The sequence below is a fragment of the Canis lupus genome, chromosome 10 (genome assembly GCF_048164855.1).
Source record: "Canis lupus baileyi chromosome 10, mCanLup2.hap1, whole genome shotgun sequence".
Classification (NCBI taxonomy): Eukaryota; Metazoa; Chordata; class Mammalia; order Carnivora; family Canidae; genus Canis; species Canis lupus.
The window spans coordinates 66,198,682-66,216,367 of NC_132847.1; the positions used below are offsets into that span (position 1 = coordinate 66,198,682).

General features: G+C 44.4%; 1 protein-coding gene across 9 annotated transcripts in view; it reads right to left on the reverse strand.

Moving 5' to 3' along the window:
- The window catches only part of EPB41L4B (erythrocyte membrane protein band 4.1 like 4B), a 129,414-nt gene that overhangs the window by 34,428 nt on the left and 77,300 nt on the right, over positions 1-17,686 (reverse strand). For 6 of the 9 annotated variants that reach the window (XM_072842268.1, XM_072842261.1, XM_072842266.1 and 3 more), the window contains exons 16-17: positions 2,937-3,157; positions 121-239 (exon numbers count right to left, since the gene is read on the reverse strand). In XM_072842268.1, the coding sequence (XP_072698369.1) occupies positions 121-239; positions 2,937-3,157 (340 nt within the window). The remainder of the gene's footprint in view (positions 1-120; positions 240-2,936; positions 3,158-17,686) is intronic. The other 3 variants (XM_072842264.1, XM_072842269.1, XM_072842262.1) reach the window with 1 other exon arrangement.

A 17,686-nucleotide genomic window follows, 5' to 3' on the forward strand; every position in this document is an offset into this window, starting at 1 on the left:
ATTGAGTAGAGATCCCTCCAAGACAAAGGCATGTAATCTAGGAGGTGGGGCAGGGGAATAAGGAGAGGTTTGACACGGTCCCCAGATCCAGGCTCATCAGCCAGCCCTGGTCCCCGGTACCTTATTTATGTTGATGTGCAGAGCAGGCCAGGGGCCAGCAGCCTTCACGGTTTCCAGTTCCAGCTTCTTCAGATGGGCAGCAGCCTCGCTGAACAGGGCAGGTGCTCCTGGACTCAGTTCTACAAGTGGCGGGAGGGGGGGTGGTGATGAAGAAGAAAAGGTGGAAAGGACAGAGAGAGAGACGTGATAAAAGATGCTGACCCTGACCCCCCAGCACATTTCTGCCTGCCTTCTCCACTCCCCTCCGATTCCCTGAATACGCACCAGCTGATGCGCTGTGAAAACAGCCAAAATCAAGGCTTCAAAGCCTACCTCCCCCACAGACGAGCTGGGTGGCCTTGGGCAAGTCACTTCATGTCTCTGAGCCTCTGGGCCATTTTCACATGAAAATAAAACTACATCCCCCACAGGGCTGCTGTGAATATGAGGTGAGGTCATTTAACTACAAATGCATTATTAACGAGAAAACGCTACGCAAATTAGAAAGATGAGTGTTTGGGCTAACAGGCGTAGGAAGAAGATGCCCTTGAAAACTGTGTTATGTTTCTAAGACCAAACTCATTGATTTTTGATTTCTGTACTAGTTTGGATTAGTTTGCCACCACTCTTTCCACTGGGTAGTATTTACCCATTTATACAGAGAAGTTTTTATTAATTATTAAGTATTCATTACATATTAAAGCTTGGGCCAAGTATCATTTGCAATTGGGATTGGGGCAGCTGGAATCAAAAGATAAACGAGGCATAGTTCTAGTCTACTGGGGGAGACAGAGACATGTGCAGACATCAAAGGTTATGTAGTTGCTAGAGGGCCAAAAGGGAAGGTGCTCCAAAGCCGGGAACCAGAAAGGCGTGTTAGAGAAAGTTTCACCCACGACATTTGAGTTGGTTCCTGAAGAAATGTGTGGGCGTTCACTAGGGTAGAGAAAAGCCTTCCAGGCAGAGGGAACAGCAGGTGCAAAGGATAGTGCTAGAACACAGCACAGTAATTGGGGAGAGGAGAGTAGTTTTGTGTGGCTAGACTGTAGTGAAGACTCGGGGAAGACCAAAGGCCTCGGCAGGGGCCAGGCGGGGAAGGTCTGCGTGTGGCCATGCCCAGAAGGGTGGGCTTGATCTCAGGACAGTGACATACCATTGAAAGGCCCCCCCCTTTTTATTTTTAAGATTTTACTTATTTATTCATGAAAGACACAGAGACACAGGCAGAGACACAGGCAGAGGGAGAAGCAGGCTCCCTGCAGGGATGCGGGACTCGATCCCAGGACCCTGGGATCATGACCTGAGCCAAAGGCAGATGCTCAACCACTGAGCCACCTGGATGCCCCACCGCTGAAAGGTCTTAAGGCATTTGGTCAGAGCTCTCACTCTGGCAGCTATAAGATGGAGACTGCGTTGGAGGAGGTGCCCCGTAGGGGCTGTGACAGATACCCGGATACAAAAAGATGAGGCACGGCCTAGATGAGGCAGTGTGGTGCATAGCGATGGGGGTGCAGAGTTCTGATTCACCAACACCACGTGAATGATAAATTTCCGTTTCGGACTCAGCCAACCCAGAACTGTTCCCTGTGGTCTACGGTTGAAGCCTCCTCATCAGCTCACCATTTCACCACCCAGACTCATGAGATGTCAGAGCTGGAAGAGTCCATGGCCATCCACCAGATACCCTCTCCCCCATCTCATAGATGAGAAAACTGAGGGTACAAGAGGGAACACAGCTCAATAATGAAAACCAGAATCGAAGTGTCTTGATCCCTGCCTCTAGCTCAATGTTCTTGCACATCATATGTGATAAAGAACCAGCTTGGGATGCCTGGGTGGCTCAGCGCTTAAGCGCGTCTGCCTTCGGCTCAGGGTGTGATCCCGGACTCCCGGGATCGAGTTCCGCATCCGGCTCCCTGCATGGAGCCTGCTTCTCCCTCTGTCTGGGTCTCTGCCTCTCTGTGTCTCTCATGAATAAATAAATAAATAAAAAATCTTAAAAAAAAAAAGGACCAGCTCTTCCCCTTCTGGTCTGTCACTGATCAACTCTTTGATAATAAAGCATAAGAAAAGCGAGCTTCTAGAAAAATAAAATCATACAAAACCCAAGCCCATTTTTAAATTAGTTTTAAAGGATATAAAAATCACTCTATCCTATTGCTAAAATGTTTCCAGCTGCCTACTCTCCCATTTCCACAACCTCTCTCACTGGGATCTGAAAGGGTGCACACCTGGTCCTCCCTGGCATCACCTTGCTCACAGAAGAGGGATGTCTGAAATGGGACAGAATAGGTTGTCCTGTCACCAGGAAAAGCAGAGATTCCAGCCTCCTGGCCCCCCCTCCTCTTCCTATTACTTGAGCCAGTGGAAGTAGGAACTGCTAAGGTGTGCGGTGGAGACGGAATTGCGACAGTGGAATTAAATTAAAGTTTACTGGTAAACCACGATCCCTCAGTTGCTCCTGCTTAAACGCACAAGGCTCTTTTTTTTTTTTTTTTTTAAGATTTTATTTACTTATTCACAAGAGACAGAGAGAGAGAGAGAGGGAGGCAGAAACACAGGCAGAGGGAGAAGCAGGCTCCCTGCAGGGAGCCTGACATGGGACTCGATCCCAGGACTCCAGGATCACGCCCTGAGCCCAAGGCAGACGCTCAACCTTTGAGCCCCCCAGACGCCCCAAATGCACAAGGCTCTTGTCTGCTCTGGCCCAGGCCTGGCAACCCAGCTCTGACGTGACTGCCTTTCTGCGCTGCTCTGGAAGGTCTTGGGGCTCTAGGGAAGCTGTCCATTCCCTGCAGCATCCCTCCCTTCCCTTCACCCTCCCCTCCCCAACTTACTGGACTTACTCGTAAGGGATTTGCTGCAGGAGTTGGGAGACCTCGCAGGCCCCTCCTTGTTGTCCAGCGTCAGCGAGAGGCCGTAGCTGGGGTGGTGCTGATGCTGGTGCTGGTGGTGATGGTGGTGGTGTCTGGCTGAGGCCCGGGCAGTGCCTCCGTTCTCCTCGATGCCGAAGGGCAGCCGGTCGGAGCTGCTGAGCCCTGGGGAAGGGAGCGGGAAGCTGTGGAGGGTGTCAAAGTCAGGATTTAGAAAAGGAAAGTGTCTTGACATTCCCGTGCGTTTTTTTTTTTTTAAGATTTTATTTGTTTATTCATGAGACACACACAGAGAGAGAGAGAGAGAGAGAGAGAGAGGCAGAGACACAGGCAGAGGGAGAAGCAGGCTCCATGCAGGGAGCCCGACGTGGGGCTCGATCCCGGGGCCCCAGGATCACACCCTGGGCCGAAGGCGGCGCTAAACCGCTGCGCCACCTGGGCTGTCCCCTGCGTACTTTCAAAGACGTTCTCTGGCCCTTCACAACCGAGAGAAACGGGCTCACCCACCAGATCTGCGGGGTTTGCGTGAAACAGGACACGATGGCGACACCGCGCTCAAAGTAGAAGGTGGACATTTGCGTATATCAGAGACCCTGCACCTTAACTCAATGCTGAATTTGAAGCCAAATAACTTCAAGGAAAGACATCCCTTAAGTGGGCGGAGGAAATAAAAAGCAATACTAGCAAGTAATCTGTTAGCCATCCCGGGCCAAGATCATGACGCACACAGAAGTCTTGACCCCCCACCGCACAGAAGACACCTGCTAAGGGTACGATTCCACTTGTTCTCTCCGTTTCCACCACAACCACCCTAGAGGGAGCCCATGTCATCGGTCATCGCCGGCTTAGACTCCTGAAACAGACCCCGTTCCTCCTGCCTCCACTGTCCCGTGCAGCCCAGAGGCCGCAGTGCCGTAGCCAGGGCGCCGAGCTTATGCCCCGGGCCGCCTCCGGAGCCGGGGCTCAGGACAGGTTCACACCGTGTGCGTGTGTGTAAGGGTGTGGAATCGGGCGTGACTCGGCTTCTCGGGCTCACAGGCCAGCCTCACCTCCCCACCACGGAACGTACGCAAGGGTGTCCAGCTTCCCAAGCAGCCCGTAACAGGGGCAGCAAAAGGTGCACCGAGTGGAAGTTGAAAGGCCTGGGCTCTAGTGTTAGTTCTGTCCCAACCTTGTGCAGGAACCTGGGGCAGTTGCTCTGGGCTTCGGTTTCCTCCTCTGCGACAGGAGGTGGGTCAGGTGATGCTGGGTGCATTTCCAGGCCTGAAAATCATCCTTTCTCCCAACTGTGTACCTACGGCTTGCTCCGTCCCAGGGAGTGTACTAGCCATCTCACATTAAATGATGCCACTTTATGGATGTCGAGACCTTCGCTTGGTACAGTAGTAGATACTCCATAAGTTCTTGAGGAAGGGAGAGAGGAAGGGAGGGAAGAAGGATTCATGAAGCGGTGCATCTGGAATTTGACAACAGCTATGTGGATGCCAAAGCCCGTTGGCATTCTTTTCCTGTCTCTCATGTATGTTGAAAATACTATCTGTCCTAAAGAGACACAGAGTGTGAGGTCTCAGGAGAGACAAAATTCTCTTTAGCCTCAGAGGATTCTAGGGGCTTCCCTACTTAGGGCTCCTCTTGAATTACCCTGAGTGTGAGAATGAACACCCAAGGGGCAAGATGTCCCCTAGCAGAGATCTGGTGCACATTTAGGGCTGGAGGTGGAGTTGGAAAGCTTTCAGTAAGACCTTCTGAGGAATGGCAAATAGTCACCATCTCCCATGCCAGCTCCAAGTGATTCTCACCCTTTGCTTGGAAAGTAAGATTGAGAAGGATTCTGAGGTTGTGCCCAGCTCAGGAGGAGAGAGGGCTGTGATTGATTAGTGATGTTTGCCATGGACTTGGGCTACAGTAGTGGTATCATGTACTTGTCTTTCCAAGTTACGAGTGTGTGATTTTTTATTTCAAGGAAACCCAGAGTGAAAAGTTAAACAGGGAAATAAATATATATGCAGGGAGTGATAAATTGCATTTAATAACAAGTCAAATGAAATATGCATGTGTGATTTTCCTTTCACAGCTACTTATGGGGAAGACGGAGCAAGACAAATGGGAAGAGAAATAAGGGGTCAGAGAAGCTGCTTGAATCTTGTCAGGGTAAGGGTGTCTAGGCGAGCAAAGGTTTCTAAGCAGGAGGGGGATGACCTGGGAGCTCCCTCAGCTCATTCACGTGAAGGACCACCATCCCGGAGATCTTAGTTCATGGATTTTTATGGAGTTGTGGGTCTGTTAAAGAAACCACTGCTCATGGCCTCATGGACTCTAAAGAGGTGCAGTTCACATCGTCTATGATGTAAATGGCATCCATGAGAATTGTATCTGCCCTATTTGCAGGGACCCCAGAGAAGGTCAAGCCCACCCAGAGGGTCCAGCAGCACTCAGCAGCCCCAGAGCCTTGGGGCGAACCACTGGTTAAAGTTCAAGAAATGAGACCAGCTCCATGCTCGTTGTCAACAGAGACTGAGGTTCATGAGGCTTCTGGCATTCTGGAAAGAAGGTCACAAGTCCTGATTCCTCAGAGGGTGATGGAAGAGGGGTATGTAGGCTTCCACCTCTGCTTCCATGGGCTGGCAGTTAAGAAGAAATCTGGGGCGGAAGAAGAGGGCTACCTGTGTGCCCAGGACCGGGAGAGAGACCCTGGGACCCCAGCATGCTCAATCAAAATGCGTTGCATACTGAGTAATGGGATAATTATTTAAAATATTAATAATATTATTATAATATCAGTAACATATTCATTGTTATGGTATTATAGTATTACTATAATAATATTAATAATATTACTGTCCCATTATTTACTAAATATTACAATTAGTATAATAATGGTATAATTTTCCAGAATAATCCTCCAGAATCCACTGCCAGAACTGTGACCAGGGCAGGGTCCGGAGCTGGAACACAGAACTCACAGGGCTTTCTCTCAAAAATAAGGCCAGGGATGAAGAGGGTGCTCTTGAAGCCAATTGTACCATATACTCAATAGCTCAGCCAAATTCTGGGGATCAAATCCTGGATAAGAAATCACAGAATTATAAAAATGGAGACCCTCTGTCAGTTTTATGTGAATATTAAAATCACCAGGGGAACTCCCACACACTGCTGGTGGGAATGCAAAAGTACATTCAGTACATTCAGTACAGCTGCTTTGGGAAAACACCTGAAAGTTCCTCAAAATGGTTAAACAGAGAGTTACCACATGACCCAACAATTCTACTCCTAGGTATATACTCAAGAGCAATGAAAACATGTCCATGCAAAAGCCTGTCCATGAATATTCATAGCAGCATTAATCATAGTGGCCAAAAGGTAGAAACAACCCAAATGTCCATCAACCGCTGAACAGATAACATGCGGCACAGCCATATGATGAAATATTATTCAGTCGTAAAATGGAATGAAACACTGATCCATGCTATGATGTAAAGGGACCTTGAAAAACATCATGCTGAGGATTCCATTTGTAAGAAATGTTCAGAATAGGCAAAACCATAGAGATAGAAAGTAGATTAGTGGTTACCTAGGCCTGGGGAGGATGGAGGGGAGGGACAGGAAGTGACTGCTAATGATACAGGGTCTCTTTAGGAGAGGTGGAAAAGTTCTAGAATTAGATTTTAGTGATGGTTGTACAACTTCGTGGAAATGCTGAAAACCACTGAACTGTACAATTTAAATTGGCGAATTGTATGATACTAGCTTCTATCTTTATAAAATTGATTTTTAAAAGTCGCCAGAGAAGATTTTGAAAAATATCAATGTCTAGCCCCTACCCCGGACCAGTTACACAATCATCATCGAGGGAGCAGCCAGGGCTGAGAAGCACTGCCCCAGTCCAACCCTTTTATTTTGCAGATGAGGAAATGGGGCCTGCTGGGGGAATGAGGTGACCGGGTCATACCGTGGGCAACTGGCTGAGCCTGGGACACAATCCAGGACTACTGCCTCTCTGCTTGCTGCCCATCTGCTACGTCTTCCCATCTGTCTTGGCTTCTATTTAAGGCAGCGAATGCACTCATCGGGAAAATCCTGAGACCTCCTCAGAACTTCACTGCCTGAGACATCCTTGTGTACACATCTTGCCTTCCCAACGACACAGTAGGAACAGAGACTGTTATGTCACATGTTTTCATATCCTCTGCTGTGCTAAGCACACAGCAGGTGTTCAACTAATACTGGTTAGGTTGAAAATAAAATTAAATATCAATGCATCCAATAAATATTTAAGGGCTAACTCTTGTGCCTGGCACTGCGTTGGGCACAAGAGTGAAGAGACAAGCGAAAGGCTGTCCTTGCCCTCAAGGAGCTCACTGCTGGGTAACAAGTCCAAGGCAGTGTGACAGGTGCTTTGATGAGGGTTAAGTGAGGAGGGGCACCTAATGTAGCCCAGGGAAGAGCCAACAGGGAAGAAGAGTCCTGTGCATGTTTTAAGGGAAAGTTCTCATTTTTTTTCCCCTGAAATGACCCAGTTGTCCCAACATCAGCAAAAGAATAATTCATCTTTGTCCCACTAACTTAAAATGCCATCTTCTGCAGGTGCCTCTCACTTTCCCTGTGTGCTCAGATCCCTGCTCTGCTCTGCCCTCACCTGCTGTGTTTCCAAGGAAATACATTTCTCAGGCTCCCTGCCCTCTGGCTTTTATGTAGGCTTGGCCAGTGGGAGGCACTGGCAGACTGGAAGGTGGGAAAAAGGGGTAAGCCAAGGTATTGCTTCCCTCTTTCTGCCTCAGGTGATGTTTCTAGCAGTTGCTGTGAGTTCCCTATGGCTGGAGCACTGCTACCTCCCTCTCTGTCCCCTTGTCCCTCTTGCTCTAGTTCTAGTGTTGCCTCACTGGCCAATTTAGCTTCCTAGTTCTTCATCCCTTGTGTAACCAATTCCCTGTATGAAGCTCCCTCTGTAAGAAATGCCTCCTGTGGTTTCAGTTTTCCTGATTGCCCATGACTGACACACAATATCCTTACTTTGTTCTGGGTAGTTTTTCCGTAAATAACCTTTGCCATACACACCTCTGCCACAAACACTTCCACCCCATTTCCACTGCATATCTCATCGGCTGTAAGAGAATTCTGCCGTAAAATATACAATAACTGGCTGACAGTCTGGTTTCATTGCTCCATTGGCAAAGTTCCCATTTTTATAGCCTGTAAATCTTAGCCAGCCCTCATAATGGTCCATAGGGCAATGAGTAGATGGGGTGGTCTTAATTTAGTGGACGATAACTACGGATGTCAGCTTGATAGAAAATACGGTGATAAAAACTTTACTGGAAGTGTGAAATAAGAGTGTAAAGCCAGACTGCACACTGTATACTGTGATAGAAAACGACACGTCAGTTGCAATGGTAACAAAGCTCAGTGCGAACGCGTTATAGCATTAGCAGTTCTTCTCCCATAGAACTTTGGAACATCTAGCAGCAGTCACGGGACAATATGCTAAGAACAAACAACAGTGTGGAAGGCTTTCAGGAAACAATACACAGCCCAGCTGTAAATATGTATCCTAGCACTTGGAAACTGATGCCTCTGTTAATGAAAGAAGAAATCTTAGTGACAAAACTAAGATGGGGCAATGCCAATCTTAGGGCAATGCCAAACGAGGAGATGGATCATTAAGCCCCCCCCATCCAAAATACATATAATACTATGAACAGAAGACTTTGAAGACAAGCACTTAGGTACAACCTACCAAATAAAGCGGTTATTTGTGCAGGGTTGCCACGACTCTATGCTATATGTTTTTGATGTGTTCAAATATTTTATATTTTGCATTGAAGTCTTTGAAATTTTATCAATTTCACATGTTTCATTATGTCCTTTTATTTTTTTTTTAAGATTTTATTTATTCATGAGAGACACAGGTAGAGGGAGAAGCAGGCTCCATGCAGGGAGCCTGATGTGGGACTCAATCCTGGGTCTCCAGGATCAGGCCCTGGGCTGAAGGCAGCGCTAAATCACTGAGCCACCCGGGCTGCCCTTATTATGTCCTTTTAAAGGAATGTCCTTGGGGCAGCCCGGGTGGCTCAGCGGTTTGGCACCTGCCTTTGGCCCACGGCATGATCCTTGAGACCTGGGATTGAATCCCGCGTTGGGCTCCCTGCATGGAGCCTGCTTCTCTCTCTGCCTCTCTGTCTCTCGTGAATAAATAAATAAAATCTTTAAAAAAAAAATAAAGGAATGTCCTTCTTTTATTTTTCATGATTTTTATCTTTTAGGGCAAAATTACCTTACAGCCAAGTAGTTATGCAGAGAAAATGTTTGCAGCGAAAATGCTTGTGGTAGAGATGCTTATGGTGAAAATACTGGACATGTATTTATGGCTGTTTCTAAATCTTTCCTATTTGTATTGATCTATTTATCTATAACTTGACCAGCGCTAAATTGTCTTAATTACTTCTGTTTTAATATATATTTTAAAATATCGGATAGGACAAATCCTGTTCCCCTACCCATATCATTTTTTTTGACTATTATTATGCGCTTATTCTTTCAGATTATTTTACAACTCAAGCTACCACCAAAAAATCCCATTGGAATTCTGATTTGGATTTGAGAAAGGGTATTCATAAGGAATAGAGTATTTTTCACCATTTACTCGGATCTTTTTAAATGTCCTTCAGTTAGAATTTTTGACTTTTCCATAAAGGTAAGCAACATATATTAATTTAATTCCTAGGTATACTTCAGTTTTGTCACAATTGAAAATAAGATTTCACGTATTACTATCTTTTCTCTAATTCCATACCACTAGATACACAAAATTATTGAGTAGGATATTTCTGCTTCTGGCCACTTTGCTAAACTCTTTTATTAACTGTATTTCGTTTGTATTTTAGATAATCACATACATTTTACTTCTTCTTTTCTGGCATTTATTGCTTATTTTGTTTTCTTGGCTTATTGCATTGGTAAGGCCTCCAGAATGATGTTGAATATTAATAGTCCTTATTTTTGTGGTTTGTAAATTATCTAATGTTTCAACATTAAAGTTTTGTTTCTGACAAATTCTACCTCATCAGATTAGAGACAGTCCTTTTGCTCTTAGCCTACTAAGAACCTGGAAACGTTAGCACCATTTATTCGAGCAAATCCATGCTATACTCAGTGAACACTATTTCCTTAAGTAAGTGCTTAAAAAAGATTTTCAATATCACCATCAAGATTATCAGTCCAGTTTTTAAAATTCATTTTTCAAGAAACTGTATGACATTTCCCTGTCTGTTCTGGCATTTCCCTGAGATTCCATAGTTTTTCAAAGCATAGTGATGCTGACTTAGCAATGACATATGCAAATTCTCTCATTATTCCTCATGGCCATTTTTCTAAGCCCGCAGGCTTAAACTAATTACAAAACAGCAAAGTAGTTCCCGACTATTCTCTCATCTTGGACTTCAGTTTCCTTCTCTTTGTTCTTTTTCACCCTTGGCAGTTAGTATTTTGCGTGGTTGCCTTATCGGAAAGGAGAAAAGTAAAACAGAAGTTGAGTAGTGCTCATTCTATTCGTTAATCTCCTATACTATTCTCAGGAATGGCTATCACAGATCACTCCAAAATAAAATCTTATGAAAAAGTAGAATGGCTGTCATTAGATTATTCATCTTTTTGCTCCAACTAAACCATACATCTACAAAACTTTAAAGTCCTTTTAAAAAACGGTCTATATATAAAAAACAAAATGGTCTATACCCCCCCCCCTTTTTTTTTTAAATATGTTCCACCTTCCATCTATATAAAATAGTGTTTTAAGCTGTGGATCCCTAAATGCCTTTCTCTTTCAGATGATCTAGGATATATTCATAGTCCACATGAAAAATATTCCCTTTCAGACCTATTTTCTCTGTGACATGAAGGATTAAACCCTGAGTTCCACTCACTTTGTATGAACGATTTCAAGACATGAGTCATTTTTTTCCCCCAGGATCTTGCCACTTACACATTTTCAAGCTAGTCTCCCTTGCTGACCAGAATTAATAACGGTTAGACTGGCAGTGTTTCTTCTACCTTCCAAACAATGAAGCAATCAGGCAGGTAGGCCAAGAAATCAACAGATGTTTTGCTTTTAATGAAATGCCAATGTCTGGATGGCCAAAAAAATCCCCCATAGGTTTTGTGCCAGCTTAAAGGCTCTCCTAGGAAAACACAGTGAATATCCTCTATCCAGTGTCCTCCGGCATCACGTCTAGATTGCTCACTGCACTTATTGTGGACTCAGAGGTACTCTTTTACTGCTCATGGCACTGGCCTTAGCTCCACAGCAGGGTTCCCGGGGGGCAGGAACAGCTTCTCTGGAGCCTACACAGCACGTCGATGCTCTGAACACCTTCTAGAGGAACCTGGTTGGGCAAACTGACCCCTGTTTCACTTTTAGCCTAACTAGGGACAATTCCACATTCCTAATTGGAGCTAAAGCATCAGGGAGGTATCGACAGATATCTCAGCAGAGCTTCCCATCTGATGGACTCTGGATGGGTTGCAGCTCAAGCAGCCTTGTCTGCTTACCCCAATGTGCTATACAAATATGTCATTTTCTATGTGTGCTTAGGACAAGAAAAAGGTTCCACTAGTCCACATGCTGTCCATTAGCCTGAACTGTGGCTCTCCAGTTGGGGCTCTTAGCAGAATCTCCTCAATTACCATGTTTTTACAGCAGATGGTGTCCGCCAGAATCATACTTCCTGGCGGAACACTGGTGCATTAATCATGCTCTCTAAATACTCACCGAGGAAAAAACTCAAATGCTAACATTTTTGGTTGCCCAGCACTGTGCCATCTATTCACTTATTTAATCCTCTAACAGCCATCTGAAGAAGGGATAATTATTATTATCCTTATTTTACAGGTAAGGAAATGGTAGCAGAGACATTAATTAACTTTCTCAAAGTCACACAGCTAGTAAATGGCAGAACTGGGATTTGAAACCTGGAGGGCATTTAGTTTTGGTTTTGCTACCGCTTAGCCACGTGACCTCAGGTAGCTCATTTCACCGATCTGGGCCCCAGACACTGCATTTTTGGACAAACATTTATTAAGTATTTATATGCCAGGAACTACAGCTCAATGAAATAACTTGATTTGTGCCTTGTCTGACCGAGAGATGAGAGAAGGTGCATTTGCTCATCATGGTTTCCAGGATACCTGTCACTTACTTCCATTTTAATTTAGTAGAGACTGAACAGAGTGGGTCATTAGACTAACATATTGCTACAAGTTCTTATTAAATTCAGGGTAAGCATACCATTTGGCTGTAAGTAGAGCATATTTGAAAAACTGTACCTTTTTCATAATGGGTTCGAGAAGAAAACTGTTATCAAACATCTTAGAAATGTGACACGTTATGAATGTTAAGTCTGTTAATCAAGGATGATTTCTTACAATAATGTAGTGGTTTTATTTTAAAAGAGAGAGAGAGAGAGCAGAGATCAACCGATCTCATTTTCCCCTTATCTGAAAAGGTCAAAAATTATATTTTTTTTCGTGGTTTAGATTCCTTTATATAGACTCATTGGCAGATGGAAATTTTCTCAATTTGTATTTCTTTCAAGACATCTTCCAAGCAATCAACCTGGAACTAATTCTAGTGTTAGCACAGGTAATGTCTGAATCCATAAGACTGGTAGCTGTCCTTCTGATGAGTTTATTAACTGCCTACAGCCAAAGGCAGCATCTCCTTCAGCATCAATTCCTAGTGCCTATTATTGTACTTGGCACGGCGTGGAACGCACAGTAAATATTTGTTGAACAAATGTTGTAGTGCATTAAATTTGAATTATTCTCCTTAGGTAATTTATCAAGTGTCTATTCATAAAAGCTTCACTTTGGTCAGGAGCTCCCCGGTTGTTCCTAACATTAGACAGCCTCTGTAAAACTGTACAATATGCCACATCTTAAGGAGCGACGAGAGCCTCTTCAGCTTTCGTGGTGAGATAGAGCAGGATACGTGCCCCCGTCTTTGAATCTAGAATTTTCCTTTGGCGAAACTGGCATCACGTGGTCTCAGGGAACGGCTGTAAAAATGGGTAAGCAGTCCTTGATGATCTTCTGCTAGAAAATCCATTTTAGCCTAATGTTTTTCTTACTAAGTTTATAATGTCTCTCTGATTGAGGCACGGAGAAGCTGTGAGGAAGGGCTCCAGAAACTTCGTGGTGAAATCTAGGATTTTAGCAATTCCGGATCAGTTTCAGGATCTGAGCCCAAAGAATAAATATTTCATGAGTTCGTTTCTGCACAGAGGCTCATGACTAAGAGTTTATTCAATCTCTTTCCTGCCTTAAAAAAAATACTGACACAAATATAGTTGTTTTCTTTTACAGCATTCACTTGTAATAAACCTAACAGTGCTTTCCCTTCTTGGTTTCTTACAGATTTTTTTTGTCTCTCATTTCTGCATTCCAGTGCCCACTTTTTGATTTAAATGAAGATTTTTTTTTTTCAGGTGGATAATGGCATTAACCGACTGGCCCCTAGCTACTGCCGTAAATGCATCTCCAAACAGTATCATATGGGAAGCCTCAAGGAGCAGCAAGACAAAATAATCATTGCCACAAACGTGCAGCTACTAGTTGTGCAGAATAATGTCTAAGGAGCCAGTCTTTGCACTTCAAAAGAGCCATAGCAGACTTGGGCATGAGCTGAGAGTGTTATTTTTCCACTCTGCAGACATCATCCAACTCACCAGAATGAATGAAATTAAACTATTATTCATTCCAGGATGAAGTTCGAGTTAGATGAATAAAATGCATGCTCTGTTAAGGGCAGGTTTTAGACATTCTAATTGCACAAGATACCAGTGTGAGCAGGAGCTGGAGCTGAACACTGGGTATGTGTTCTTGAGGTGATACAGATGAGGACTAATCTATTTTGGTTTTTGTGTTTGAAAATCTCCTCAAATGATCCTTTCTCTGTCCCGCAATTCTTGTAGGTTTTCCAGAAGCTTCTATCATAAACATCCTTAGTTGGCCTCTGAAGCTATACACTGGACCTAATTTTAAGGGCTCGTTTAATTGCCTTGAATATAGATACAGCATCCATTATTCAGCCTCGGAACGAAGCTGGTGGAGCTGTTAGCATAGCAACACCTCTTGCTTTTGAGGTTTCAGCTGCAGAAAGTGGATGTTTAAGCCATTCACAATTCAGTAGGGGATGATTAGGCAGGTTCTGTGGCTTTCTTACAACACGAGCCTACGGGGATGTTCCTCTAATTATTCTAACCCTATTAAGTGAATTGCCTGGACGACAGCAGTTTTGTTTTAAATTCTGCAGCCTTTCCTCCAACATAACCGCTGGCAAGTCTTGGAATACAGTGGGATTTTAGACCTGATAAATTAGAACTTTAATTGTGATTAAGGGTAAATCCTTCCTTCCCTGGCCAATGCACCAGGGACATTCACAAGGTCTGAGTGGGTATTTACGAAGTTGCAGTGGAAAGTTCTCAACAAACTCCCAAAAAAAGAAAGGAAATATGGATGTGAGAAATCACGTTCTGGCTATTTGTATGCTGTCCATATTCTTTTTTTCTGATCTCCAGGGCATCGTATCATGCTGACTGTTACCTGAGCTTCTGGAAGTCTGCTTTCAAAACCCGTCTGGCGGGATCCCTGTGTGGCGCAGCGGTTTAGCGCCTGCCTTTGGCCCAGGGCGCGATCCTGGAGACCCAGGATCAAATCCCACGTCAGGCTCCCGGTGTATGGAGCCTGCTTCTCCCTCTGCCTGTGTCTCTGCCTCTCTCTCTCTCACTGTGTGCCTATCATAAATAAATAAAAAAAAAAAAAAAAAAAAAAAAAACAACCCCGTCTGGTAAATATCAACTCTTCCCATCCTTCCCTTTCTCCACTATTAAAAAGACTATGCTGACATGATTAATTTTACTTCATCAGTCTGGTCTTTATTAAAGAGCACGGCACAAGAGCAGAGGTTCCAGACGGTTCGGAGAAAACAAAGAACAAATGGTGTTCAAAAAAGATGAAAGGGTACGCAAACTTGCTTATTGAGAAATACAATTAAAATGGAAATTCTAATTTTTACTCATCGGACTAACAAAGGTTTAAAATAATTAGTTAAGGCTGTGAGCTTGCTCCCTGTGGGATGAGAGGCCCTGTCAAATCGCTGGTCGGGTGGGGGGCTTGGGAGAGAGTGTAATTGGGTAGGATAACTTGGGAGGGAAACTGTTAGGCAAAGTCCAAATGAAATATGAACGTACCTTTTCAGCCAGTGCCCCTACCCCCAGGGAGTTTATCTACAGATAGATTTACTCAAGTACATCAACGGAATGTATGAGGGTAGCAGAAAAAAACTGTAATTTTAGAGATTCGGGGCAGCCTAAATGGTCATCAGTATTGATTGGTTAAATACGTACAGTGCTTGTCTATAGGTGGACTAGCCCTAGATTGACACAATGAGATGCTAACGTTTGCCTCTGGGGAGAACTAAGCATCTAGGGAATAAGAAGGTGGAAAGGAGGGGCAGCCCCGGTGGCTCAGCAGTTTAGCGTCGCCTGCAGCTCGGGGCGTGATCTGGAGACCTGGGATCGAGTCCCACGTCGGGCTCCCTGCATGGAGCCTGCTTCTCCCTCTGCCTGTGTCTCTGCCTCTCTCTCTCTCTCCTCTCTGTGTATTCTCATGAATAAATAAATAAAATCTTTAAAAAAAAAAAAAAAAAGAAGGTGGAAAGGAGGGACGCCTGGGTGGCTCAGTGGTTGAGCATCTGACTTTGACCCATGGTGTTATCCTGGAGTCCCAGGATTGAGTCCCACATCAGGCTCCCTGCATGGGGCCTGCTTCTCCCTCTGCCTGTGTCTCTGCCTCTCTCTCTCTCTCTGTGTCTCTCATGAATAAAAATAAATAAAAATAAATACAAAGGTGGAAAGGAAAAGTAACTTAGATATTTTTGTTTGAATTCTGACCATTGGTATTACCTACTAAAATAAGTCAAAAAGCGCAGCAGTTCCCTTTATTGCTGACTTTCTATTTAATCTCCTAATTGTTAAAAAGCCTCCTCTGGTTTGTGTAAGATGAAATCCTGAGCTAGACAAATTGGGAGCTGAGCAGATGCGGTTTCCATTCTCCTAACTCGTGGGTCCCATTGTACCCGCAGAATGAATCCTCAGTGGTTTCACCAGTTCCTCCTTCCACCAGGTCGGCCGTCTACAGATGGGAAAGCATTGTCCACGTTCCGCCTGGACGGTTATTCTCGAGGACTCTCAGACAGAAATATCATCTTTATTTCTTTTCATCTCATCTCAAAAGATCCCCGCTGTGTTTCTGCTCTTCACTCGTTAAGAGTTTCAGAGATGAGTCTTTACATATTGCGCTAACCCTCTTCCATCTGATCTTTCTCTTGGGGCCAAACACCCCTTTCCATTGCTAAACTTAGACCATACATCTCAAGCCAGCAACCTTTAACATAGCCCATTCCTCGAACAAGACTCTGAATTTCTTTGACCTGTCTCTCATGCTAAGGCCTTACCTCTCAAATACTACCAAAAACCGCGACCAGCTAGCCTCAAACATTGTGCTAAGCACCTTGCATACATAATGTCCTTTAATTCCATTTGGGGATGAAGAAAATAAGGCATAGAGAAGAAACTGGACAAAGGACACATGGCTGGTGAATGGCACAGTTGGGTTTCAAACCATGCAAGTTCTAGAGCATTCACATTTCACCTCATGAGAACTGTAGGGCTCTTGCCCTCAACAAAATCACCACTCCACAGTGGACCCGTAGTCGGTCTCTCATCAATGAGCAACATCCTGCCATTTTGCTTCTGCAAACTTCTGCGTCTTCCCCACGATGAGTTCTAATGTTAGCATGGGTCCTTACACTGTTATGTCCATGTCATCTTCTCCAGTGGATGCAATTCTCTAGTCCCTTGCTTCTGGCGTGAGGAAAGCAAAACCATGACAGACTCCGTCTGACAGACTTAGGGGAGGGTGCTCATGTTGAAATTAAAGCCATATAAAGATACCTTAGAATTTTTGTATTCTTCTGCTTCACTATGAACCTACACAAGTGCAAAGCTATGCTGAGTAGATGTATCTAGGTACTTATTATGATGTATCCATTTACTTTTTGGTATCATGCCTACTTAAAAAAAAAAAAAAAAAAGAGTTGGGCTCTAAATGAAGAGTTAAAATTGAACCACAGTAGAAGGGCCAACCAGGTAGGAAGCTGTGCCTTTCCAAAGGGAGGTCCTACACCTGGCCATTGTGGGCTCGCCTGGAGACTTCAAATGAAGCTTCCTTCGATCTCACCACCAACCACTTAAAATAGAGCCTAGCAATTTCCATTTTTAATAAGCTGTCCAAGCAATTCTTTGGCTCCCTAATTTTGAGGAAGTTATCCAATTTGCAGAATTATTTAAGATTTCTTTTGCTGAGGCTCAGCTGAATGTCAATTTCCCATTAGTTTCACCTTTTAGATACCCATAGGGCTTCTTAAAAATGTGCTACTTTTCTTGTGCAAAGGGATTCTTTCCTTAACAGCCGCTCACATTTTCCCTCTCTTTGCCCCATTATGCCTTGCCTCAGCATTTGTCGGTTGCCTCCTACAGAGAAATGGCAGAGGCAAATCATCCTTAAGCCTACTTAGGGTATTTACCTGGTCCTTTTGGAAGATTCAGTCAGGGAATTGACTTAGAGCCAAGTTTGGGGAATATTGATCCAAAGGATCAATA